Source organism: Anas acuta, chromosome 12 (genome assembly GCF_963932015.1).
Source record: "Anas acuta chromosome 12, bAnaAcu1.1, whole genome shotgun sequence".
Classification (NCBI taxonomy): Eukaryota; Metazoa; Chordata; class Aves; order Anseriformes; family Anatidae; genus Anas; species Anas acuta.
The window spans coordinates 973,572-999,775 of NC_088990.1; the positions used below are offsets into that span (position 1 = coordinate 973,572).

The 26,204-nt window shown below is 54.5% G+C and overlaps 1 protein-coding gene across 1 annotated transcript in view; it reads right to left on the bottom strand.

Moving 5' to 3' along the window:
* Window positions 1-8,820: 8,820 nt before the first annotated feature.
* Window positions 8,821-26,204, bottom strand: part of ADAMTS7 (ADAM metallopeptidase with thrombospondin type 1 motif 7) — a 42,637-nt gene continuing 25,253 nt past the window's right edge. The window contains exons 16-23 of the mRNA XM_068695330.1: window positions 25,098-25,224; window positions 24,744-24,957; window positions 20,252-22,036; window positions 19,034-19,186; window positions 18,281-18,454; window positions 17,954-18,100; window positions 17,378-17,537; window positions 8,821-10,651 (exon numbers count right to left, since the gene is read on the bottom strand). Coding sequence (XP_068551431.1) covers window positions 10,482-10,651; window positions 17,378-17,537; window positions 17,954-18,100; window positions 18,281-18,454; window positions 19,034-19,186; window positions 20,252-22,036; window positions 24,744-24,957; window positions 25,098-25,224 — 2,930 coding nt within the window. The 3' untranslated portion in view covers window positions 8,821-10,481. The remainder of the gene's footprint in view (window positions 10,652-17,377; window positions 17,538-17,953; window positions 18,101-18,280; window positions 18,455-19,033; window positions 19,187-20,251; window positions 22,037-24,743; window positions 24,958-25,097; window positions 25,225-26,204) is intronic.

The following is a 26,204-nucleotide window of genomic DNA, read 5'->3' on the forward strand; positions in this document are numbered from 1 at the left end:
ACGGTCGGTGCCCAAGTTATTTATCAAAAATAAAAAATAGGGAGAGGGGAAAGGGTGGACAACAATCTCCTTTCTTCTATGGGTTACTTCATTTCTGCAGAGCTGACAGTTCCAGCTAGGGGGTGGGAAGAGAAAAGATCTGCTAAATTACTATCTTAATTGAAGCTGAATCTCCAAAATTAAATTTGATCTGTAGTTCAAATGCTCACGCTGAGTTTAGCTTGAGGGAAGTTGTGTATGTCCACAGGCAGAACCTACAAGTTCTTATAAGTTAAGTACAGATGCTTCTGTGAAGTGTAATTGGATGTAACCTTAAATGTGGGGCAGTGCTATGTCCATTACTTCAGGTATTATCAGGATGTGAAGGGAACTAACTGCTTGGTACTTACATGCAGCCTCAGTCACCCCTAACTTGGGAGTACTGGGGTGTTTTTTGCAAGGGGTTATTTAAAACTACTACATTACGCTATGTAGCTGGACGCTGGCAGTGTTAGCTGTGAAAGAATGACATTTTCAGTATTCGCTGTGATTCTCTTGGAGGGTCTGGGGTTTCCTCTGACAAACTTGTGTGGCTAGATGTCGAAATGCATCATCATCAAATAACAATAAAGAAAAGGCCTTAAGTTCTGCAAATGCTTTGATGCCGTGACAATATATTTTATTTCATCTGGAACAGTTTTTGAAAATTAGGCATTCATTCGCTGGGAATGTGTTCCCAGGATGTCATGATTTTAGCTTCAATCAGTTCAATTCATAGCAGTCTTAGAACAGAATGAACAATAACCTGTAATGAACTCATTAAGAGTTTCTGAGACTGTTCTGAAAGCTGTGAATTCGGTGGCAAGTAGTAACCTTGCTCTGAGAATTTCCAGTAACAGTGGACAACAAAGGAAGTTTGTTAATTATTTTAGTATGATGGAGCCTGAAGGCTCCAGCTAGACCGGGGCTCTATTTTTAAAGACTATCAAGAGAAAAACAGTAGGGGGCAATCTGTCGTTTCAAAACTCTATTAAGGATGCTCTAAGAAGAAGAATGAGCAGCATGATGGCACGTTAAATCCATAAAACACGTAACACAAATGGAAAAATGAGCCCAAATAATAGTCTTTAATAAATATAAAGGACTTTGTTTAGAAATGTAGGCTGACGATGACAATTAACTAATACAACACTTCTTCCTGAAATTTCTGAATTGCTAAACTGTGACGTGCGGTGGTGCTTGTGCTGTTTCTTGCAACTTCTGTTTTCGTTTATTGCTCCACAAGACTTGCTGTCATGCATCATATCTGAAAAGGCTTCGAGGTGCTATCTGCAAGACTTCACGAAGTAGCTTAGAGGAGAGTAATACTTACATGTATACAGAAGAGTCTCTATTTCCATTTTAAAATTAAAGCTATGCTGACTTTGTTTTATTTAATAGAAGAAATCTGTCATTTTGCTCCTTTTCATAAGGAGAAAAACAAAAGCAAAGGATTATTTTTTAAACTTGTAATAGTTCCTGGAGAGAAAGAATCATGCAGAGCAAAACGCTCTGGAAGCCTTTTCCCCACAAGGGGGAGCATTGAGAGAAGACCTCAGTGATCGGGAGCTTTTCAAAATCTGTGCTTGTGTTCTCTCTGTTATTCTCCCTTCCCTGTTCCTTAAAAGCAGTTCTCGCCTCGAAGGGAAGCCCAGCCCAGCCACCAGCAGCCAAAGCTGGGGCTGTGTCCCATAGAATCACAGAATATCCCGAGCTGAGAGGGACCCACAAGGATCATTGAGTCCAACTCGTGTCCCAGTGCTGGCGGAGAGCACGCAGGCTGCTGGTGAGCGTGGGGCCAACCACAGCTCGAGGGCTGTTGTTATTTGCTGCTTGTCTTGGTTTTTCTGGGCTGCTTAGTAATGGTCCCAGATGTAAGTCTATGGGGCAAAGATAATTTTCTTTATCAGAGTTCCAGGTTACACTGGTTTAAAGCCACCATTAGAGACCGGGGAGTTGTCCCTCAGAGCTGTCACTTTATCTTCTAATTCCACATTTTACCTTTTCTGCCTTTAAAGCAGAAACTTTCTTGGAAAACCCCTTGAAAAAACTTGCTTGTTGCTACCACACGTCCCAAAATAGCACTTACACGCATTCTCCCTCTTTGTCTGTTGCCATACCAAAACTCCTGCATTTGATCTTTCATGCTGATTTTGTGGTGTGCTGATGTTCATGCTGTGTTGTAGTGCAGGAGAGCAGCACCACGCGCAGCCATCTGTACGTGCATGGGGCTGCGACTGCAGCAGGCATGGGGGCTCCATCCCATCCCATCCCATCCTATCCCATCCCATCCCAGCTGTGTACCAGGGCCATCACGCTGCCATCCATAAAGGCCCATCTTAGGACTTTGCTACAAAATCATCAGCAGGCCCCTGAGCAGTCCCTTGAGGACCTAAATCACATAGCAAAGGGAAACGGTGCCTTAACGTCAGAGGGAAAGCCATAAAGGCATTGCTTGATGGCAGAGCCCATTGTTGGGTTATTAATTTCTGGGAAGGGATTAATCGCAGCCTTGAAATGTCCAAGTGCTTTTCCTGTTCCCTACTGAGTTTTGCCACGGTCCAGAGACAGCTGTTTGATAGATCAGTTTGGATTTGACTGATGGGTCCCAGAGGAGCCTCTGCTAAACGAGTTTTCAGGGGGTGAAAGTGTTTGTAGGAGGGAGAGCTCTGCCTGCACCCAGTGCAGAGTGCACTGCAGAATTACTGCGTGTTGTGGGCTGCCGGCTGCAAGCAAAGCCTCCTGCAAAAGTCAACAGGCTTTGGGGGAGTAATTCTGCTCAAGTTACACCAGCTCCATGTGGATTTAAATGTAAGTGTATCCCTCAGCCATGGGAAAGACCCAAAGGACCCTGGGAAGAGGAAAAGGCTTTTCTTGGGGAGGGAAATGGCACTGACTTGCTTTATTCCTCTAGAAACGTAATCCCAAAAGAGCTATCTTATTTCATTTCCTGATTCCACACAAAGATGCTCCAGGTCATGCTTTCAGTGTCCCAGCCTGTTTCAGAAAACCTTTAATTTAAATTAAAGCTGCTGGACTGTAATCAGATAAGCGAGTGTGGGATTTGCACATAAATGGCATTACAGTCCGGCGGGCAGCAGGTGATGCTTTACTCCCTGCACATGGGTGCTCGGCACCCAGCTGCAGCCTGCAGCCTCCACACTGCTAACAGGAACAGGCCACTGATGGCTGAGATATTTTAAAATGCAGTGTGCTGCCTGCCCAATGGTGTTTGCCTCCAGATGAACCCAGCAAAGCCCTGCTGCTGCTTCCCCGAGGAAGTCTTACTGGTTTTAGAGTTATGCACAGGAGTGGGAACCACCTGGCGTTCCAGTTGCAGTTGCTTACTTGTGTGTAGTCACGGTGATTGATGGAGTTTGTGAGCTGTTTTTAAAAACACCTTTACTTTTACAACTGCAGAGGGCACCAGAAGCCATGGAGCCACACGAAGCCGTGAGCCCCTGCTCCCAGCACCCTGCCCAGGCTCCCAGCGCAGCATCGCACCATGGGCTGAGCACAGAGGTAGGCTGTTCCTCTTCTCCCATGCCTCCAGAAGGATCTTCCCTTTGCTGAGCTCCAGGGGCATGTGCAGGGTGTTTTTAGCAGCTCCTGTTTCTCTAGGTAGAAAATAACAGATTGGAAAGCCCAGTTCCCTGGGCTGCAAGCCCTTGCAAGGTTAGGTAAAGGGTCTGTTCGCTTCTTCTGCCACCGGTGAATTCTCCCGTGAGCTCTCACCCTGGCCCTGATGGCAGTGGGGCTGTGTGAGTGGCTCACGGGGCTTGTGTCCAAAAGCTTGGTGATGGGGTGTAGGACTGGGGCAATATGTAGGAGCTGAGCTGCAGGAGTGGGAGGAAAAAGCAAGCTGGATTTGAGGGAATTCAGAAACTCTAGTGGGGCCATAGGATTGGGAACAGAAGGGGTAGAAGAACTTTTTTAGCCATGCTTAAGCTGTTAGACAGATGGCAACAGAGCATATATAGAGAGAACTATATTTAGCGTATAGATGTTTCTAAATATTTACATCCAGCCTTGCTGAGCTTTCCATAAGGCACAAACACAGGTCAGAAGCCGAGTCCCAGAGAGGAGAGCAGTGGCTCTGCTAATGCTGTCCCGGGCTGCGCAGATCCTCCTGCTCTTTCTCCCCCTCTCAACACGTGTGAAGCAGCTTTCCTTCATTTCATGACAAAACCGATTGCTCTGGGTGAGCAAAGCATGCAGTGCCTTGGTGCCAGCCGCGTGGCCAAGGCCCAAAGCAGCTTATTTCTCTCTCCCTTCTTTCCTCCCACCTCCTGCTGCTGGTGGTAAAACTGGTAAAGCAACAAAATTCTTCAAATCTTTCTCCTCCTGTCCTACCTTCGCTTTTCCGACTTTTCCCAAAACGTGGCTTTGCTGGTAGCTGCATCAACCCTGCACCAAGGGGACAGAAATAAATGTAAATGATGAAATTTGCTCTGCGAAGCGTGGACAGGACTGCGGTGCAGAAGGGGCCATGTGCTTGCTGTGATCCAGGAGGCTGGGCTGGTTCCTGCAGGGTGGATGCTGGCTGTCCCCTGAGCTGTGTCCCCAGGTCCTGGGGCAGGGTTGGCTCGTTGGGAGTTCAGCAGACGCACCTTGCTTTAATGGGGTTCAGCTGAGGCTGTAATTATGCTATCAGGCATGTCAGTGCAGAATTAATTGTATCTTTAAGCCACCCCGTTACTGTCTAACGAAGCCCAGTTATTTTCACTTGATCCTGTATGGGCTAAAATCACTCCTTGAGTCCTTAAAAATCGACTTGTGAACCTCCATTAGTGACTTCTAAGGGGTTATTTGGTGGGATCACAAACATGAGTAAAATCTGTGGCCAACAGATTACAAATGGGTTCATGAGCCCCCTTGCACCCAGGGGGTCTCCAGCACAGTGGCTGCAGCAGGGCCACATCAGCACTGCTGCCTAAAGCTGGTGCCAAAAATGCAAAATTTTCCTGGATAAAGCAAACTATGTGGGGACAGCGCTGCCACCAGGGGCTGGCTGTGAGCTGTTCCTGCTCTGTGCTTCGCTGCCTCCTGCTTGGCCTCCTCGCATCCTCGGTCACCTGCGGGCCGGGATCGCTCGCTGTCTGGGCAGCTGGTGCTGGGCTGGAGGACCGGTGACCTCCCTGGCCCTTTGGGGATTAAAATACTCCGTCTGAGTTTGTCTGTTCCGGACAGAAGCACTTGGGAGGGGGAATTTGACAGTCTGCAGAACACAGGTGCTCTGACAGGGCAATCCCATGGCTTCTTGAGATACGGAAGTGTTTTAAGTGTTATTGTTAATAAGTGACAAAGAACCCGCTCCATAAAATTCCTGTTGCTTCCCAATTAATGAGCTCTCAGTTCCTTCCTGTCTCCAGCTCTGGAAATGTCTGGAGGCAACCAGGGGGAACACAAGGTCTGACTTCCAATCTGAAGCCAAAAACCTCTGGTTCTTCTCAGAGAGGCTTCAGGAGATCCCAACAAATAAATAGAAGCAGCAGCAAAACACAAGCTCCGGGCTGTGCCCCAGTGCCTTCCTTCTGGAGGCTGTCCTGTGAAGCTGCCGTCAGGAGGAGTCTCAGGGTGCTGGCCAACTCCATCCTGCCACTCCTTCCAGAAACCTCATTACTTTGGTAACATCTGATACTTCTGCTTGGCGCCCACCTTCCCAAGTCACTCCTGTCCCACCACCCTCAGTTACATGGGGACGAGCTTTTCCCAAGCAGCTCAGATCACTGTGCCAGTACAGGTGGAGCCTGCAGGGGCAGGGCAGGGCTTCAGCCCGGCCGCCCTCCTTTTCTGCCCCTACCTGCCGGGGGTTTGGCAGCACCAGCTCTGGCCGCCTTCTATAGCCACGAGCCCTCTTTACAAATTTGCTACCAGATCCTTGCCCTGTTCTTTCCTATATCGGTCACTGTGCCCTGAAAGAGAGTTCTTGCATTTTTCAACATTTCCTCTTAAATTGTTCCTGTCTTCAGAGAGCCGGAGGCCATGTGGGGACAGTGGATCTAATCCTGTCTGCAGTATGAGGGAGGATGAGAGGAGGATGTTAAGAGGAGGCTGGAAGGAGAGGCAGTGGAGGTTTTGGGGGTTCCCAGTGACCTCGGGACGTGCCCTGTGCCCACGCCAGCACTGCTGGGAGCTGCCACCTCCTCGACACGAGGCAACGCCAGCTGCTATGGTGTCCTGGCTTTGGTGGTTTGCATGGTGGCACAGCAGTGAAATCATCTGTTTATACATAAAAGTCTTCATACACATAAACAGAAAGCCTGTGGAGGAACAGGTTTTGTATTTACAACTGGCCCTGAAAAAAGACAAGCCAAGTCCTTCGGCATCAGGGACGTTCGGTGTCGTGGGTGTCAGGACGGTTTTCAGAGGGGCTGCAGCTGCAGGCTGGATGGGAAGTAGCAAAATCTGGGAGAAGAAGTCATTTAAGTCAATATTTCTGTAATCGTAATGAAAACAGCAGGTGAGGTTTAACAATTAGTGGGAGAAGTGGCTTGGCTAAGGGCTTAGTTTCCCCGGTGTTGGCGCTGAGCGTTGGATGAACTTTAACTCCTGAGCACACCCGGCACTGCCCAGCCAGCTCCTGCCCCCACAGCACACCTGAGCAATCACTTCAAAGCTGCCCTTTGGGGCACATTGCCTTCAGGGTCAAATCATTTCTCAAATTTGTTTCATCAACAGCTTGTCAGGAACGGAGCTGCATGATGTGCTGCTTTCCCCTCGTGCCAGATCCGCCGTCTGCGGGTTGATGACGTGTTACGCTGAAAAACGGCAAGTGAAACCTGTGAGCAAATCTTTCCCTGCTCCCTAATTAGCAGCTGAAGTTTACAATAGATGTCAGGAAACTTAACTGAAAGCCTCTTCAAAAAACATATTGTTTGCTCTATTTCCTTTGTGGGAAATACAGGAAAAAACTACTTGTGAGCATCTGCCCTGAGCCCACGTCGGGGGCGCTGGGGCGGCCGGAGGTCAGGGGCTGGGGGAGGCCGGGGGCTGAGGAGCAGCACGGCCCCTCCCTGGGCGAGGTGTCTGGGCACAAACACCATGCATTGCTGCAGCTCTTACTCCGCTATCAGTGGCTGCTGTGATTAAGCTCGCCTAGATTTGTTTAAACGTGCATTCCTGCCCAAAAACCCAGCCCGCAGCACCCATTAAATTGACCCAGCACGCCGCATCCGGACAGCAACTGGCTGCAAGAACAACGTGCCCGGCAGCTTAGCAGGGAAACCAAATGTTTTTCAAACAGGCCAAGTAAAACCGAGCGGACAAAGGTCAGAGAGACTCCGAGTCCCGCGCTGCGAAGGTTCACAATTAGTGGGAAAACCCGCCTCTGCTGTGTGGCAAATGAAGCATACGTGTTGTGCACAGTTGGTCTTCAATGGGGTCTTTCTGAAGTAATGAACCAAAAGTATCTTATAATGACAAATTGAATGCATCCCGGTAGCCACATATCCTGTATCTGTGATGAAAGGCATCGCTTAGGGCTTTTCTTCTGCACGGGCTATTGCCAGCGAGGGCTGGGAGGGGAATGCCCCAGGGCCCGGGGTGTGCGGCACCGTCCCGGCGGGCAGCATGCGAGGCCACCGAGCTCGGGGACCGTGGCCGTGGCCTCTGAAGAGCAAGCAGACCGCACCTTTCCTGGTGACACCGGAGCACGAACAGCGCCAGGAAAATGAGTAAGCCTTGAAAGACACGCTAAGGAGAAAACGGAATAGTGACTGCAGAGCCGGGGTGAGTTCTGGGAAGAAATGACGCCCACTGCAGCTGCAGCCCCCAGGTGCCCGGCCTGGTGCAGCGCCGGGTGGGACGGGCAGCCAGAGACCCCCAGCTCTGCTGCTGCACGTAGGATCTGCTCAGCAGAATGAAATTCAGTTTTCTTTTAAAAAAAAAATGTCCAGAAGCTGGAACCTGACGTGTCCTTGCTTTTCTCTTTCACACTCTGCTCTAATTAACGTAGCAAAAAGGATAAACTTGCTTTCCTGGTAAACCACGCCCTTAGATACTGCAGAGAAAAGCAGTTTCTATTCCAAACATCTTCTGATTTATAATCGCTTTTCTGCATTCATGTGCAGACTACCGCTGTGGTTATTTCTAAAGTAATGACCTTCTAGTATTGACACATTAATGAAGCTGATTTTTTTTTTTTTAATAAAAAAGGCATTTCTGTTTAGCTCCTTGGTTACAAGCAGCAGGTCCAAACACCAATATTGACAAAGCAGAGCAAGGAAATATCCCAGTCTGCTCCTGGGCTCGGTCTGGATTTGCTGCGAGAGGAAGCGATGAGCTCTGCACCCCCCTGCGCACCCCCTGGTTTAGAGCAGGTCCCGCTCTCAGAGGTGTTTCACCTCTAATGTATCAAAGTGCAGATAAATCAGGGAGAATTTAAATAATTCTTGCGATGAACGTCTGCGTTTCGATGTGAGCTGCACTGGCTGTGGTGTCACACTCGGAGCAGCAGCATTTTGACTCGGGCTGCTTCATCCTTACAGTTGGCACTGAAATGAGTTGATTTGCAATCCTGGAGTCAGCAGCACCGCAATCCAAAGCTGAAGCCTTTAGATTTGTGCGTGCCAGTACTTTACCCCAAATCTATAGAGCTCAGATTGTAATCACACAAATCCCAGTTTCAATCGGCTGCCTTAAATGATTTTCAGATGCAAACTGATTGCTCCATTCTGCTGCAGCTAAGATGAGAGTAATCAAACCCCTGCTGTTGTCAGTACCTAAAGAGCCTCCACTTAACTGAGTTTTCAGTGTAAAGCCCTTTAAAATTCCCCAAAGGGAAGAGAAAATATGAAACCCTTCCATTTCCTTCAGTAACTGTTTAATTTAACACACTTATGAGCTATAGCCATTAAAACCCAACACATTTGGAGGCTGTTCCTCAGCAAAACCTCGGAGCACCGACAGAAGCAGAGGACGGATGGTGCCGACGCAAAGGAAAACAGGAATGCACCCAGGCTTCGAAACACAAAAATTGACACCACATTGCAAAGGAGTACAACACAAACAGTGAAGTCTTGGCTTGTGTTTTACATACAAATTACACAGAGGAATTTCCCTTGTTACGCGGCAGTGCTGCACGTTGTCCCAGACAGTACAAATGAAGAAAAAAATCCATCCTGGACTCTGTGACCGCATTGCTCAACACAGGGCAGCTCGTGTTCAGTGTAGCGCAAGCAGGGCTGTGTTTGCGGTCTCCCCAGTTTCATCTTCTATAGCCTGAAGAGTACCACAGAAAGGACGTGCCACCGAGATGCTCCCGACACCCTCCAGGAACCAACCCAAGAGCAAAACCTCCCCAGACACCGAGGATCAGCACACGAGCACCGGCTGGAGGGCTGCGCAAGCCAAGGTGCCGCTTGTACAATAGCAGATACTCTAGATAAAAGAATCGACTAACCTTAACAGAAGTGCCTCTATATAAGCAGAAAGAAGGGTTTTAGCTTGGCGAGAGCACAGAAAAACACCTTAACCAACCATTACACTTCTATGCCATAACTGCATACGGAAATCCAGTTGTGTGAGTACAATTCACTTTGCCAGTCAGGCTTTGCGAGGAGCCACGCAGCCAAGGGAGGCGCGTGGGGTTTGCTGGGCAGAGGCTCCCAGCTGGGGCCAGAGCCACTTCCCATCTCTGTCATCAGCACGTGCAAGGGCCTACGCTGTCCGGCTCCAGAGCAAGACTCATTTCATTCATGCCTTGATGTCCCTAACCAGTGCCTCCACACTGCCCAGGAGCGTGGGCGATGGCTTTGCAGCAGAAGCCAGCAGCGGGATGAAGAGGGCAGAGCCCTTGTGTGCGCTGCGAGGCTGGGACTGCTGGTGGGAACTGAAGCCGAAAGCTTCCTGCCTCTGATCTCTCTCCATTTCTTAAATTACAGTTATTTAGCTTCAGTGCGTAAACAAGTCAATGAAAATTACAGAAATGGGCAGCCAGCTTCCAGACCCTTAAGGGAAAAAAAATGACTCCACATGGTCAGCTGCAGTGGTGGAATGACAGATACTCACTTACATATATAAAAATAATGATAAAAGTCAGGAGTTTCGTGCTGGCCTGCCAACACCATCAAGAGGCTTAAAATGTCAAGTGATAGCACCATAAGCATTTCCGAGAAGTCTCCCCCAAATTATTGCTGCTTTAAGTTTCCCTTCCCTAAAATGCTTTCTCTTTGCTCGCTCAGTGCTGGCTGCAACCCGACGGAGAGCTGCGCCCGCCCTGGCCCATTCCCCGTGGGACCCGCGCACCCAGCCCGAGCCAGACGCAATTTTTCAGACTGAAGGTTTGAGCACCGTTACGTGGAGCACAAATACAACAAATGGAGCCTTCCCTGTGTTTTGCAAGAGCACCGTGTGGCGACAGAGCAGCACTCCCAGCTGCTCCCCAGCTCCCTGCCGTGCCGCAGGGCTGCTCCCGGAGCCGCCGCGGGTCCCGGTGCTTTCTGCCCTCGGGGACGGTCCTGTCACCTCCTGGAGGCCCGCTCGTCCCCGCGGTCCCGGCCGGGCGCGTGGTGCCCGTGCTGGCGGCAGCTCTGGCAGCACTGGACGTGGACCGTCGGGAGGTGGCACCTTCCCAGCACCCGCAGGGTCTGGCAGAAGCCGAACGTCAAGCGGTCGCGCTCGCAGACGAAGCCTGGAGGGGATGCGAGAGGACAAGGACAGCGTTACTGCCACGGCACCCGGACGGTTATCAGGCACTTCATCCACCCCCTTGGGTGCTGCCCGAAGAGACCTTGCCCCCCACAGAACGCCCTCCCTCATCGCCATGTACAAACCCTGGTGCCCGGCATCCCGTGGGATGTGTGAGGAGGGAGCAGCCTCGGCCCCACCAGCAGCAGGGGCTGCAGGAATCGGCCCCGCTCCCCGTGCCCCGCTCTGCCCGGCTGCTCGCTCCACCAGAGCCTGGCTGGGCTCGAAGGGGCTGCAGCACTGCACAGCCCCCGCGCCACGCACGCCTCGGTGCTGTGCTTGGATTCTTCATTTCCTCCGTTTTCAGTTTACACAAAAACAGGCGTGTGCATCACCGGGTCCCACACAGCTGTGCAAAACATTTAAATTACGTCAGTTCTGTCCAATTCACCTCCTGTACAAGTGATTAACTAACACGACGGCTTCTCTGTGGAAAAGGGCAAAGGCTGCTCCTGCAGCTGGCAGCCCTGTGCCCCCCCCCCCAGCAAACAGCCCCCACCGGACGGCTCCACAAAAGGCTCTTCCCCTTCCCAGGGCACTTTTTGCTGGGGAAACACCAGCGGTGGGGAGGGAACCGGGGAGCTCTCGCCGCGCACTGCCCCACCCCGTCTCCTTTTGGTGAACAAAGGGCTTTGTTTAGGGAAAGGCTGATGCCCCCGTTCCCATGAGGGACAATCTGGTCCTCAGTGGTGAGCTCGAGGGAGCAGCAGATGCAGCACAGAGACTTTTCCTCCCTCCTTGGAGTTCAATTGCAGCCCTCAGCGCCCCCACCCCGCCAGCACGGAGGTCACTATCCTGTTCTAAAATTAATTTTCTATTTCGGTCGAGGTATTTCCTCTCTTCCTCGCTAACAACAGCTATTTCTGCAAAGCCCTGGTGTCTCTGTGCCCTGAAGAAATCACCTCACACGGATGCTGCAGTGGCCACAGCTGACCGGGAGCAAGCACCGGAGCCAGCCCTGCACCGTGCATAAATCGGGGGCTGAGAAGAGCTCAGCACCACCACCTGGGGTGCTGGGAACACCAGCAACATTTCGGAGGCTCAGCACTGCTGCGGGAGCCGTGCCGTGCTAGGATGGCCCCGCAGAGCACACTGAGATATTCAGCAGGCAGCCGCACACCTTGCGCTGCTTGGTGCTGCTCCCAAGCAAAAAGCCCGTGCTTATCCCAGCAGCCTTCCTAGAAAGTCACTCATGGATCGTGCCCAAGCTGCCTCCTGCCCTCCCGTGCAGGAGCTGGGGAGGTTTTGCTGCTGGAGCCTCGCTGCAGGGCAACCTCCCCGGGCTGCAGCGGACGGTTCCGCTCTCGTCTGATCCCTTTCCAACGGGTCAGCGCCCTGGCGCTGCGATGGAAATTCCCACAGCTGCATCGCCAGGCCCTGCACACAGGCTGAAGCCCGTCTGCCCCGCCACCGAGAGCTCCCTTCGCATGCTGCACTAACATCCGAGGCGCCCCTGCTGCGGAATGGAAGCCGGGACGGGCTGGGAGGGAGGGCAGAGCCGCCCGCCCCTGCGCCGGAGGTGGCCACCGCTCCTTCGCCAAGCCCAGGGCAAGGCTCCACTTCTCAAAAGCATTTTTATGAAATGAAGTCACCGTGAGCTGCTGAGTGCTGGGGGCTTCCCAGGGCGGCCGGACCCTGGCCCAGAGCAGAGCCCTGGGGTGGATGCACGCGGGGTCAGACCCAGCGCGGAAAATCTTGGCTGCGCCCGCGGCTCCTCCCTGGAACTTGGGCTTGGGCAGGGGAAGCTGCAATAAGCACTTCATTTTTCAGCTCTTCACAGAAGGTCCCCATAGGTTTGACCCAATTTTCATCTAATCCTTTTATTGTTATTTTTTCTATTAACAATTTTTTTTTTATAATCCTAACACTTCATCTGAGCGCACGCTCCAATCTTCGAGATGGTGCCAAATTTCACTGCAGAAATGGCTTGAAGCAGGGCTTCCCAAATCCAGGCTAAGTCAGCACATTAGAAACTGAAAACCCACACTTCTGCGGTTGTTTTTTTTAAGCCAGTGTGGAAGTCGTTTTAAATTTCATTTAAGCTTCTGCCTTACAGACCTAAGCATTTACTTTCATGCTGGGGAAAAATAAACTTCCTGGTACAGGTTCTGTAAAAACAAGGAGAGGTTGGGCTGAGCGCTGAGCCAGCAGGACGAGTGCGCTGAGCCACTGACCTCTGGCCTGCCCGGCGCTCTCGGAGCCAGCTCCCAGTTTAACCAGTGTTGGCCCCGGCTCTGCTGCTGGGCCTGCGGTGCCCTCCACTGGGATCGAGCGCTGGAGGAGGTGCCGCATTTAGCAGCTTTGTTGTAGCCAGCATTGGAGACGCAGCCACTGGTGAGCACGGGAGCGATGTGTGCTCGGATGCTGTTTGTGTCCCCCGCAGCTCATTTCCAGCTCATTTCCCCGGGCACGGCGCAGTCCCTGCCCTCAGAGCCCCACTAGCAGCACCGTGCTCCTGCAGCACCAGGAACAGCCCCGGCACCAGGCCAGCGAGGCATTTCTTTGTGCGTCCCATGCAACGTGAACATCCCTGGTGCTGCGTGATGCTCCTGGCCTCAGCTCCCCTGTGCACTGCAAAGCAAAGCTGTGCTGCTCTCACCGAGCACCCAGCACTCCGTCCAGCTCGTGCTGCGCATGCCAAAGCTTGTAAAACTTTGAAAGCTTGGAAAACGGAGGGAAAAGCAGAAAACACCAATTTTTCAGGCTTTGCTGCCCAGTGTGGCTCCACGCATCACTGAGGAAGGGTGACCCCCCCTGCCCGGGGGATCACACACAGAAGGGGGCAACGGCAGCGCTCAGGAGGCGAGCAGGGATCAGCCCTTTGTTGGAATCTGGATCCAGCAGAGAAATTCTCATTTCCTAAGAGCTGATGCAGAGCCAGAACTGGAGGATTTTCCCTGCACTCAAGAAAAACAACTGTGCTGTCTTCCACTTCATTCTTATGAATAAAGGGAGGAGTAGAAAAAGCCAACTCTGCTGAAAGAAGCCTCTGAACATGACCCCGAGCTTCCTCCCCAGAATTGGAAACCACTTCCAACGTGCCGTGCCCAGAGCATCCCGCAGCGCCCGCGGGCACCCTGCAACGGGCACGGAGGCAGCAGCACGCAGCCGTTTTGCATCAATGGGCTCCTGATTCCTTCACATCTGTTTGTGTACAAGATTGGGCAGGGTAATGGTGCTGGGCAGCAGCCCTGAGCCCTCTGCTTCCAGATCCTGGGGCGAGCATTAACCTGCAGCTGAGGGTGCTGACCCTTTGCGCCGTGGGGAAAGCTCTCCTTCGTCGGTTTTGTCCTTCCTTTCCCTGCTTTTAGCACTTGCAGCCTGAGCCAGCTGCCCCGTGCCCACACAGGGTGCCCTGTGCCGTGCACCCAGCACCCAGCGCGGGAGGTGAGCTGATTTTTTCACCCTCACTGTTCGCACAGGACCCTGAAGCCCATTGCAATTCACACTTTCAGAAACCTAAATGTACTCACAGCTTGCCAAGGAGGGGGGAGAAGCATCTTCCCTGCCGTTACCCAACCCAAGGTCATTCACATAAAGCGTGCAGGCATTGCACTAAGCAAGACCCCGCTGCTCTCAGCTGGGAGAGGAATCGTGCCTTTCCTGTTCCATCCGTAGGACAATTACTGTGCTTTCTCTTGCGGTGTGCAGGTTTCAGTGGGAGCTGCACTGGGTTGGGGCTGCACGGCCCCTGCCGTGGAAGGCAGGGTTGTAGGTAAGGCTAAAACGTGCAACAACCACTGCTGCTATGTTTCCTAAAAGCCAGAAGAATCCTTTCCCAAGCTCCCGCTCTCTATTGACGGCTGCTGTTAATTAGCAGTAGGTAAAGGGCACTTAATGACTCGGCCAGCAGTGCCTCCCTGTCTCGCCACGAGGATGCAGGCGTCCATGCTCAGCTGAGAGCAAATTGGAATTCGCTGCAATTATTTCTAGCGGGGATCCCTTGTGGACAAACTTAGCTGTATGCAGAGCCATGAATAATTTCATTCCCCCACCGAAAGCAAGAAGGAATACAATGTCTAATTGCCAATTAATCTCGAGGTGGCTGGAAACACAGCTGGGAGCCGAACGCAGGGGTGGGAGGAGGAGAGGAGCCCGGGGTCTGCCCCTTGCCCAGGCTGTCCCAAACCAGCCGACCTTGGCGCTGCTCCCGGGACACGAGGCTGAGCCCCCCCTTCCCGCTGGCAGGGAACATCTGCCTAATTCCTAGAGAAACCACATCTAGGGCCCGTTTGTGCATACTTGTTCTGGGGCCAGCCGTGCTCTTTAATTCCTTTCCCTCTCTGGGATCTGAAGGCTGAGATCCTGATGGGCAACGACCGTCTGCTAACGCATCCCAGAAAACTGGGGAGAAAAAAACCAAAGGGTTTCTCTAGGAATTAGGAATGATCTGGGAACAGGAGTGGCTGATGTGGGCGTCAAAGCTCTGCTTGGGCTCCAGGCACAGGCACGGCTGGGATCAGCACAAGAAGCCTTCCTGAGACGAACGCTGCCCTTATCTCTCTGGCAGCGTGTCCGCAGTGCAGCAGATCCGCTCCCACTCTTATCACCTCGGAAGGGCTGCCAAGAGCAGAGGCGTCCCTCGCAGCAGGGCTTTCCTGGCACAGCACCGGGAGACCCCGCACAGCCCCTGGGACCTGCACTGGGGGCAGGAGCTTCGCCTGGGGACGGCTGAGCAGGGCAGCGTCCGTCCCCATGCACCCACCGATGGCTCCTCCATGGGTGGCCTTGCTCTGAGCTTCTCCTGGGCATGGGGCAACCACCCACAGGCTTTGGGTCCTCCTCCGGGTCCGTGCCACCTTGTGCCCGGCCCCAACTCGGACACATCCGAGTGCCTGGTGGGCTCGGGTGCTGCCTGGGAGCCATCTGAGGACACAGCCGACCTTATCTTCCCCACTCACAGCTGGATTCAGCCGTAAAACTACAGGCGCACTTAAAAATAACTTCTGTGTAATCATCAATTAATTTATAACCTAGCGACAGAACAGGATTCTGCTTTTAATTAATTCCAACCTCCTTTAATTGGAGGGGGCCAATTGCCGGTGAGATGTTTGTTTATGTTTGCTCTGTTCCATCTCCTTTAAAAATCCGTCTGATTATGTTTTAACATTCGAACTCTGCTGAGGTTACTCACATTTTTGCTCCCCAAACCCAACACGAGCCTGCTGGTACCAGCGCACTTCGTGTTACGGGAGATGGAGGCTCCTTGTCCTCCTAACGTAAACACCGAATCCCCACAGCCTTCATTAATCTTGTGCAATAAAGATCCTTTAAAACACAGGAAAGGGCTCGAGTTTATGTTCATGCCTTTTCTGGGAGCCTCTGCCTGTGGATTTACACATCTGTGATTTCCTGCCATGTGAAAGTTTTGTTCCTCCTCGGAGTTTGGCAGGAAATGTTTGTATTTCCAAGAGGCGTTTCCTGCCCTGGGCCGCGGCCAGAGCATTTATGTCACTTCGAATCCAGAATCGTAACATTTATTTGTGTGCTTCCTACACATCCCCACGGTTATTCTGGTACAACCTTGGCCGTGCCGAGCATCCACGTGGCTCTCGCCGCCAGCCCGTGCTGGTGGGAACGTCCCCCTGACAAAAGCAGCCGGCGCCGTGGGCACCTCCTGCAGAGGTGCCACCTCCACGCCGAACCAGGGAAGCTGCGGGGGGAGCAGGGCTGCCTGCAGCACCCACACGAGGTGGCACGGGTAAGGGACGGGGCTGTGGGGTGTCCCCCCTGCGGGCCCAGCTCCAGCCCCCCCGGCTCTGCCTTTCGGCAGCTCCCGTGGGTGAAATGTTCCCTGCTGGGCAGACAGAAAGCTTTGTTCTGCGGACACACTGAGCAGATAAGGCTGATTAATGATTAGCGTGCCAATATCAGCGGCATCTAATCCCCCATGATGTTGCTTTTCCTCTGAAGAGCTCTCAACCCTTGTGGCGTGCACGTTTCTGGCTAGCAGGGAGCTGCCCGCTGCCCCGGGCACGTTTCTCTGAATGGGAAAGTGAGGAAGCCAACCCAGTGCCCGTGCTCATCTCAGAAGTTTTACAATGGTCGGAAAGCTTCACCTCTTGGTCTTTAGTTCTGGCTCCCTCTTTCCGAGGAACACATCGCTGCTGCCCCCAGTCCCCCCACAGCAGCCCCGTTGGTGGGTGCTGGGGGTCCCTTGGCTGGGTGGTGCTGCTGCCCCGAGCCCATAAATCCCCTGCCCTCCAGCTGCTGCCGACCCGCACGGTTCACAGCCAGGTCCCTCTCCCTGCCCTGCTTTCCAGGTTTCAGCATCCCCCGAGTGACCCCACCCAGCTCCTCCTCTCACAGACACGCTGATTTTGCTGATTTTCGGCAGGCTAATCCTCACTCTGATTTCTCCTCCTGCTCAGCAGCACCAGCAGTGCCACCAGCACGCGCCAGCCCTGGAGATCGGTGCTGCTTCTCCAGGAGAGCGTCTCCAAGCACTGCAGAGGATGATGATGGAGGGCAAAGCATTGCGTGTACGGTCACACCTGCGTGGGTGCTCGGGAGCGCTCTGTGCTTGCACTGAAATCGCAGCACCCTTGCATGAAGCTAGAAGTTTTCACACCCAGACAGCTCACACAAGCTCTTGGGGAGCACGATCGCATCAAAGAGAGAATATTTAGTCACCAGGAGTAGAACAGCCCACGGGGCGCTACTCACTCACCCGCCTCGGTGCCTTCGCAGTCCTGCGGGTTGCACTTCTGCGTGCTCTCGGGCCAGGGCTCGTGGTCGCAGAGGCTGCTGTCCTCCTCCACCTGCCCCGTCTGCGTGTTGATGCACTTCACCTGGCGCCGCTGGATGCCCCCGCCGCAGGGCGCCGAGCACTGCGGGAGCAGGCAGAGCTGTCAGCTGGGCCGGCAGCACCAGCCCCTGGGGAGCTTTTATGCTTTTATTGCACCACTCCCTGCTTTGGTTTGGAAGGCTGTTTTGTTTTTTTACCCCTGCTCCTTGCCTTTGTGCAAGAGTTGTTCCCATTCCTCCACGTGCTACAGATGAGGGTGCCCAGCCAACTTGGGCGTGGGGCAGATGGCAATGACCAAGCTTATTAATTTCAGTAGCCATGGCAATGACAGCACCAGGAACATTTTTATCTATTATTTTTTGTAAAGAAACCATGGGAGGGGCACACGGCACCTCCCAGCCCAGATCTCTGTGGAGGAGCTGCACCAGCATGGCGAGGATGATGCTGATCCAGCACAGAGCTCATGAGAGAGCTGCCTCGCTTCTCACATCCACTCACCTGCCCCCAGGAGCCCACCACCCAGCCGGTGCAGGGGTGGGTGTTGCAGGGCCGGGTGTTGTTGGGCCGTACGGCCTCATCGCAGCGGTTCAGCTCCGGGCACGTCACCAGGCGCTCCTGCTCCCCTCCGCCGCAGGGCTCTGAGCACTGCAGGGACAAAACTCGTCAAAAGGGGAAGCCAACAGCACGACGGAACAGCAGACACGCTCCGTGCATTGGACTCTTAAGGAAAAAAAGAATGAAAAATGCCCCTACCAACGCATAAGCAAACACAAACCCTGCTTCCAGGTGTGTGGGCACGGCTCAGCCCCGGCCAGCAGCACCTACCTCTCTCCAGGAGGACGTGTACCAGTCCAGGCACGGCGTGCTCTGGCAGGGCATCTGCGCCGGCGGTTTGTAGAGGACAGCCTGGCAGTGGAAGGGCCGCAGGAGCCTCTGGTCCCTGGTGTCGATGCAGTGCACGTCCCGAACCTTCACCCCTCCACCGCAGTTCCTGGAGCACTGGGCAAAGCAGAGGCACGTCACGCTGCAGCCAGGGGCTGGTGCTGGGCAGTCCCTCTGGGACGGGACCCACGGGATAAAATAATGCACTGACGTGCTCTGCCTTGGGTGGGCTTGGGATAATGCTCAACCTCTTTACACCTAAAAGCCTGTGGAGCTCCCAGCTGTAACAAAACAAAGCCTTTTTGCATCAGGCAGCTGCTGATCTCCCATCCACGTGTCTCAGACCAAGGCCACGCAGAATAACTCGGGCTGTTCGCTGCTGTTTAACCCAGCAGGTTCCTCCAACCTAACCACAAACATGTGGCTTCTCAACAGCTCTTTTCAGAGACTTTCAAACCTTCCTTCAATGAGCTTCCACAGTTCTGGCTTTTAAACCACCCCATTACTGTGGGATAAAGCCATTTAAACTCTGTGCCAAGTGCAAGATCTGACCTCTGCTTTTGCAATCCACGGGGCAGGAGCACGCACGGACAGCGATTAACCACCCGCACGGCAGGCACCTGCTGCTGCCCTTTCCCTGTGCGTTAGGAAGGGAAATGGTGTGGAAGGAGAGGCAGGGCAAGCTGGCCTGCTTACCTTACTCCAGTTCCCCACTCGCCAGGACGAGCACGGCCTCAGGGAGCACCTCCTGGCGGGGACGGGCTTGCTGGCAGCAGCGCAGTGCCGCTCCGTGCCCGTGCTGCAGCGCACGCTGCGCCAGATCGCGCCCACGCCGCAGGTGGCTGAACACTGCAAAGAAAAAGCAGCCCCTAAAGCACCCGGGGGGCTTGTTCACGGCCCCCTCCCGGGGAGCAGGAGGGTGCTGGAGGAATGGGACCGGGCCGTGGTGAGGCAGGGATTCACCCCTCACTTTGGAGACTGCTCTGAATTACTTTGCAGCAGTGTTTTTGTCTCAAAAGCCTGCGCAGGGCTTTCCAAACAGACTAGCTCAGTGTAACCCCGTGCCAGGCACTGCCCCGGTGCTGAAACCGAGAGCAGGGCTCCCTCCAACGCTGCTGACATCCCGCTGGCTCCGTGGGGAGCACCCGGGGATGCTCGGTGCCCCCTCACAAAGCCCCCATGTGTGACTCTATTTCACTGACACCAACTATTGTCCTCCCACTTACTGGCTCCTTTGTGCAACCTCCCGAAAAGAGCTCCCCGGTGCTCGGTCTCCAGCGGTTTGCGGCACAGAAGGCTTCTTATTGCTGTGCTTTCTGATAAAAGCCCATTACCAGGGATTGCAGAAGCCATTTGTCTGTCACTGCAAGCGCAACGCAAAGAGCAGCCACGGGACAGCTCGGCAGTAAAGTGAGAGCTGATAATTACAGATAATCCCCCATTCACTACGCTTCCCTGCGGTAATTTGCAGCCTTAATGCACCTTAGCCTTGACATTTCTGTCATTTTGGGGCGTATTTTAAACCACTCTTGCCAATAAAATGACAGATGTTTGCTCCTGGGCCAGACTCTGCTCTCACCGTGTGCCCAGCCACAGCAGGGGCTCAGTGCTCTCGGCTCCTCCTGAGCTGGCAGTGCCTCTGCAGAGGGCAAGGAGCTGCCACGGCCGGTGCCCGGCAGAGTTTTGGCTGCAGCAAGGGCCACAGGCACCCGACTCACACCGGCTTCACCCCATGGCACTCGGTGCTGTCAGCATTTGGCCAAAATGCAAAAATGCCTGCGTTAGCTGCATGCAGAGAGCAGTGCCCCAGAGAGTGGTTTTGGGGAAGGGACAGGTCTGCTACCTCCAAACCAGCCCCGTTACACCTCTAAAGGGACACAATAATAGGGCACAATAATGGGACACAAACCCTACCTCGCTCCAGTTGCCGACCTCCCAGCTGGGTGTCACAGCGGCTGTTTCAGCAGTGGATGGCAGCAGCAAAGCCTCGTCCTGCCCCCAGAGCCCCGGGGGTGTGGGAGTGGGCTGGGATCCCTCCTGCTCCCCATCTCCATCTCCATCTCCATCTCCATCTCCATCTCCATCTCCATCTCCATCTCCGTAAGCAAATGTCCTCGGGGCTGCTGATGGGGAGAGCTCCCCCAGAGCCGTGCTGCCCATCTGGGCCACGCTGGAGGTCTGGGGGGGGTGTGTGGGGGCTGGCTCCGGGTGCTGCAGCACCCACGTCTCCCCCAGGCTCCCCTCGGTCCACCCCGGAGCTGGGGGCTCAGGGGGGGCTGGCGCCAGGGCAGCTCTCTGGGGGAGGCCACTGGAGGTGAGCTGGGTGGGCAGCCCAGGAGTGGTGGGGGACACGGACACGGGTGCTGGCAGTGATGTTGTGGCCACAAAGGGGGCCGAGGTGAGGGACAGGGGGGTGTTGTACCCCGCCTGCTGCCCTGCCTCCCATGGGGGGCTCTCCATAGCACCTGCAGGATGAGGGCTTGCAATGGGACCAGCACTTTCAGCGCTCCTGCCCACCTCCTGCTGCGGTCTGTGGGTGGTGGGGGAGGTCGGACCCGTCCCCTCTGCCACGTGTGGCTGCTGCTGTGTTGTGTGTGTGCGCACAGTCCCCTCTGCTGCTGGTATTTCTGCCGACTCCTCCTGCTCTTCAGCCTTGGAGGCAGCACCGTTACCATCACTGGTGATGACAAACCCCATTTCCCGAGAGTTTTCCCAGCCCTTCCCGGGGCTGGCAGTGTTATCAGGAGGCGCCGTGCTCTCAGGCTCTCCCAGGCTGTGGGACGCGCTGTCTGCACCAGCACTGCCCCTGTCACCAGGCAGCGGCGTGGAGGGAGCAGCCGGAGCCCAGGGAGCGATGCTGCGGGCGGCAGCATCCCCATCCCACACGGGAACAGAGCCTGCCAGCACGGTGCCTGCGGGCTGATCGGGGAGCAGGTTGCCCAGGCTGCTGGGAGAGCCCCGACTCCCTGCAGGCTGCATGGGCAGCAGCTCCTCGGAGCGGGGCACGAGCACTTCGCCCCCATCATCACCTGTGGGAGCAGGAGCAGCCGTGCTGGGAGCGGTTGTGCTGGTGCCCTTGTGCTCTGGGGCCACGCCAAGGAGGTCGTGGATGACAAAACCCCCCGGCTCTGCCTCCCCTTCGCTGTGCATGGGAGCAGAACCATTTCCTTCTCTTTGCTTCACCAGATCGGCCCCATTTGCTCCTCCTCCCGGCTCCACGGTGTGCAGGACATCTGCGGGCAGCTCAGGGGGCTCCTCCACATCGTTGCTGCTCAGCTCGGGCTTAGGGCCCTCGCTTTTGGTTTCTTTCTCGGTGAAGGGGTAATAGGACAGATCCTCGTGGAAGTTGATGAAGTTATAATCGTAGTAAAAGTCATCAACAAAGACGTTTCCTTTCCTGGATGAGAAGTCCTCCTCGGTTATGATATTGACGTCGTTGGACTCTGGGATGTTTGGGATTAAGGGGTTAAATTCCGTGATGTGGTTATTGCCGATGTAATCTATCTCATTAAACATTTCTCTGCTGGAAGAGCCGCTGCCGGACCAGTCGGTGTTGGCGTCGTCCAATTTCATCTGGCACTGTGGCAGGGAGCAAATAGTTTCCGAGCTGGGTCTTTGTTCGGGGTCACAAGTCGCCTGGGTATTATTGCTGCAGTACACAGGGCGTCTTTGTGTCCCATTGCCACACGTCGCCGAGCACTGGGGAAGGAAGAGAAACGAACATTTCAGAGCATGGGAGATGCAGGGGGCCAGGGGAAGCGTTGGTTTGGGCTGCCCGTGGCTCTGCCTCTGCCACCGCCCACCCGGGTCCCTGGTGGTCCCATCGTGGTGCGGGGCAGTCGGGGTGCCTGCTGGGCTCCGGGGCTGTCTCCCCATTTCGGAGCCCCTCAGCAGGGGTAGGTATCGCAGGGCATTTTGCTCAGGGGGGTCCCTGTCCTGCACTGCAGCCAGAAGTGATTTTCCCAGGAGACGAGCACCGCGAAGGGCTTTGGATAAGCTGAGCTAATAGGTCTGCCCTAAGTGGCCCATCCCCGTGAATTCCATCTCTTCTTCTGGAAGGGAATGTTTTAAAGGAGATCATAACAGGGGTGTTGTCCTAGCGAGCGGAGGAAAAAGGCGAGGATCAATGAGTGGCTTTGTGGAAGACGCCCTCTCCTCCACCACAATGGTCTCTTTGAGGTCGCCCAGTAGAGAAGAAACCCACAAGCTGCAGCGAGGGATGGCAATGTTTTCTGCACAATGAGTAAACCCTGGAGCTACGAGCACCACACGTGGGTTGGAGAAGCCACAGGTTGCTGCAGGTTGCTGTGGCAGATGCACAGAGCATTGGTCACGCACAGCAACACGCTCACGCATCCCAGCCAGCAAGAATAAGCAACCACCATGTCAGACATACCCAGCAGAGGGGATTTCTGCAAAAATTGCCATTCTTTGGATGAAAATGGAGATGGGCTGGAGATGTGGTCCTCAGATAACACAGACTCGTGAACTTTCAGCATTTCTTGGTTTTGCTCAGACCTTGCAAGGCTCCAGTGCCTGGACGGGACCTGCAGCCCAGGAACGTGCCTGGCACAAGGCAGGGTTCAGAACACCAGGGCTGGCCATTCCCACCCACTGCACAGTGTCCCCAAAATCCAGCATCTCCATTCATCTGCCCCTGCAGGCGAGGTGCCAGCAAGCTGCCTCGCCCCTCCAGGACGGTGCTGCCGGATCAGGGGGAAGCTCAGAGCTCAGCTTCCACCCCGCAGCCAAAATTTCTTAGCAAATGGCTCCGGCTCCATCTGGGAGATAAGCTCCAGGGATCACAGCTCTCCCAGGAGGAGGAGGGGGGTTATTTGCCAAGCCTGGGTTATCAGGAGAGCCCCCAAGGCACAGATAAGGAGCCACTGCCATTAGCAGCTTCACAGGAGGAAGGAGCAGAGCTTGCAGGGTGTTCAGCTCCGCGCACGGGACCGCAGGAGGCATCGCTGCAGGAAGCATCGCAGCGCCAAGCTGCACAGCGGGACGTGCCTCTGAGAGCAGGAGACAGATGCTCTGCAGGCAGAGCCTCGTGTGTTAGCAGCACGTCTGAGAGCAGCACAGCTTCTGCAGGGAGCCCATGAAGCTGGGTTTGCCTTGCTGAGGGGTCTTTCTGAAGGCACCGCCTCCCGGACCCACCAATGTGCTTAAACACATGAGCTCAGCAAACTTGCAAATCCCCCCTCAGCTCCAGTGGGCTCCCCATGGGACACATGTGCTGCCCTGCAAGCACAAAAAGCAAAGGAGCTGCTCTGATTGGCACTGGGTAGATGGACCACGCTGCTGGAAAGCTTCCCGGCCCCTCAAATTTCTCCACTTATCGGTGGTGGTGGCAATGGAGAAGAAAGAGGAGTCTCACTTTAAGTGAAGGAAGAACAGAAAAGTCACAGACATCTTAAAATCTCAAGTGCTTTTTTCATGGTTTCACAGACGTGGAGATGGCAAAGCCAAAGAGGAGCAGCCCTGGGACAGACCCCGGGGCAACTGGGGATTCGGGGCTTTTCCTTTAAACTATTGCAGCTTTCTTTCTCAACCGTGCAATTGTGGCTTCTGTGGGCCTCTAGAAAAATATTTCTAAATAGCTCTCATTTAGCCTTCAAATTTTCTGTTCGCATTTTTATTCTCTGTTTCTTAGCAACGAGCTCTGCTCCCAGGCTCTGATTTGTCTCCTGGTACTTTCCTTCACGCTGCACACTTTCTGAAACCACTGCTCAAACGAGGAGTTACGGCTCTTTGGTTGAAAACCTCAACCACAAAAATGCAAAAATAAAAAAGGCTGCACAGGGTCTCCACCGAACGTGGCATTTTATACGTCTCTCTCTCTCTCTCTCCCTTAAGCACTTTGCTGAAGATCTCCCTGCGGACGAGCCCCACTCCTGGCAGCAGCAGCAAGGCAGTGCAGCCCCGTGCCAGCTCGTGCGGGCGCAGAGCAGACGCCCACCCGCTGCCACGCACGTGCACAGCACAGCTAGCCCCTGGCTGGCCCGCAGCACCTTGCCTCTGCAAGCAGGAAATAGTTGTAAGGTTTCTGCCAGAACAAAGGGGAAAGACTTGTGGGGCTGCAAAACACATTGAAGGCTTTAACACGTCCTGTTTCTGCCCCCTCTGCATCGAGCACGCAGCATGGCCTTGCCTGATTGAGAAAGCAGCAAAACTCAGAGAAAAAGAAGAGAAAATGGGAAAAACACTGCTGCTTGTTCCTTACCGAGACTTCTCTGTGCCATGAAATTCCTTTCTGTGTGCTCTGGTGCTGCAATGCAAGCCCCAGACGCACTTTAGTATCAGGAGAGCCCTTGCCTGCTCCAGGCTGAGGACATCCTGGTGGCACCTCATCCGTGCTCTGGCCACCTTTGCAGGGAACCGCGACCACCCCAGCTCCTTGTCTCACCTCTGACCAGTTCCCCACGGCCCACTGCGAGGGACAGGGCACATCCCGCTGGCAGGGAGTGGTGGACTCTGGCTTGGAGAGGTGCTGGCAGTCGGCTTGCTGCAAGGCCCTCTGCTCGTCCAGCCCCACGCTCTGGATGCAGAGCACCGTCCTCTTCATCAGCCCCGATGTCCCGCACGTGGCCGAGCACTTTTGCCACTCGCCGACCCACCACCTGGGGGAAGATGAGCGGTGTAAATGTGCGTGCTGCAGCCAGCACCTGCCCCGTGCCATCCCCAGGCCCCTGCTGCCTCTGCTGGGGTGGTTCGGGCATCGAAATTGTGCTGAGAAGGAGCAAAGGAACAAAGAGCAGACCTGGCGGGGCAGGGCTCCTCGTTGCACGTCCTTTGCTGGTCGTCGGGCCGGGTCAGCGCGTCGCAGTATCGCTCCTCCACAATGCCGGCCAGCTTTTCCACGCAGTGCACGATCTGCCTCTGCACCCCTGGGGACACAGACAAGGCTTGGCTCTGTACACCAAAACCAGAATACCAAAACCAGAAGAAGGAAAATGAAACCTTCACTGGAACTGGAACTGAAAGCTGAGAGCCCACCTCTGCCCCTGCACGTGCCCTTTGCATGCTGCCAATGGCACCAACGCTCCCTTCATGCCCAGATGGAAAAAGAAGAGCTGGACACCAGAAATGTGACATGATCCCTCTATGGTTAGAGCCAGGGAATGGAACTGTGCTGGAAAACGACGGCCACTGGGCGTGTGTGCACATGTCTGGGTGTGCAAGCTCACACCCAGGCGCTCGGGGGGCTTTCCAAGGAGAACAGACCTGGCAGCAGCACAATTCCTTCTGGCAGCCTCCTGCCCTGCTGCAGCTCGGGGATAAATCACCCCGAAGCCTCCTGCCCCCATCCTGCAGCACTCACGGGTGACATTTTTCAGGATGACCTCACTTCCAACACGCTGCCTCGCTGTCGGCTTTTGTCCTGCTTTTTGCCACACGTACTTGACCCGTGACTCGGGAGGGCTGTAAATAACGCCGACCAGCTGGGCGCAGACGGGACCGGAGCTGCTGAGCAATGCTGGGGAGAGCTGCCGGGCACTGTGGCCCTGGAGCTTGGAGGTTTCTGAGCACGAAGCTGGCAGAGATGAGGTCCCTGTGCCAAGCTCTCCCAAATCCCAAGTATCTCAGCCCCGGGAACAACTGTGGGGTGAGCAACCTCACTGGCCAGCTCGTGCCTGACGTGCTCCTACCTTTCCCTTCTGTTCTGGAAGCTGTCAAGCCAACCATGCGATGGAAAGTTGGTTTTAAATAAAAGCAAGAGAGCTCGGTTCCCGTCCTGTTTGACTGCACGTGCTGCAGTGCAGCATCTCGTGGGCGCCCATGCAAATCCACAGCAAAGAGCTCTTACAGCAACAATAGGTAAAAAGCTCTGCAAGCTCATGCAGCACCACATCCCTCCTGCTTCACA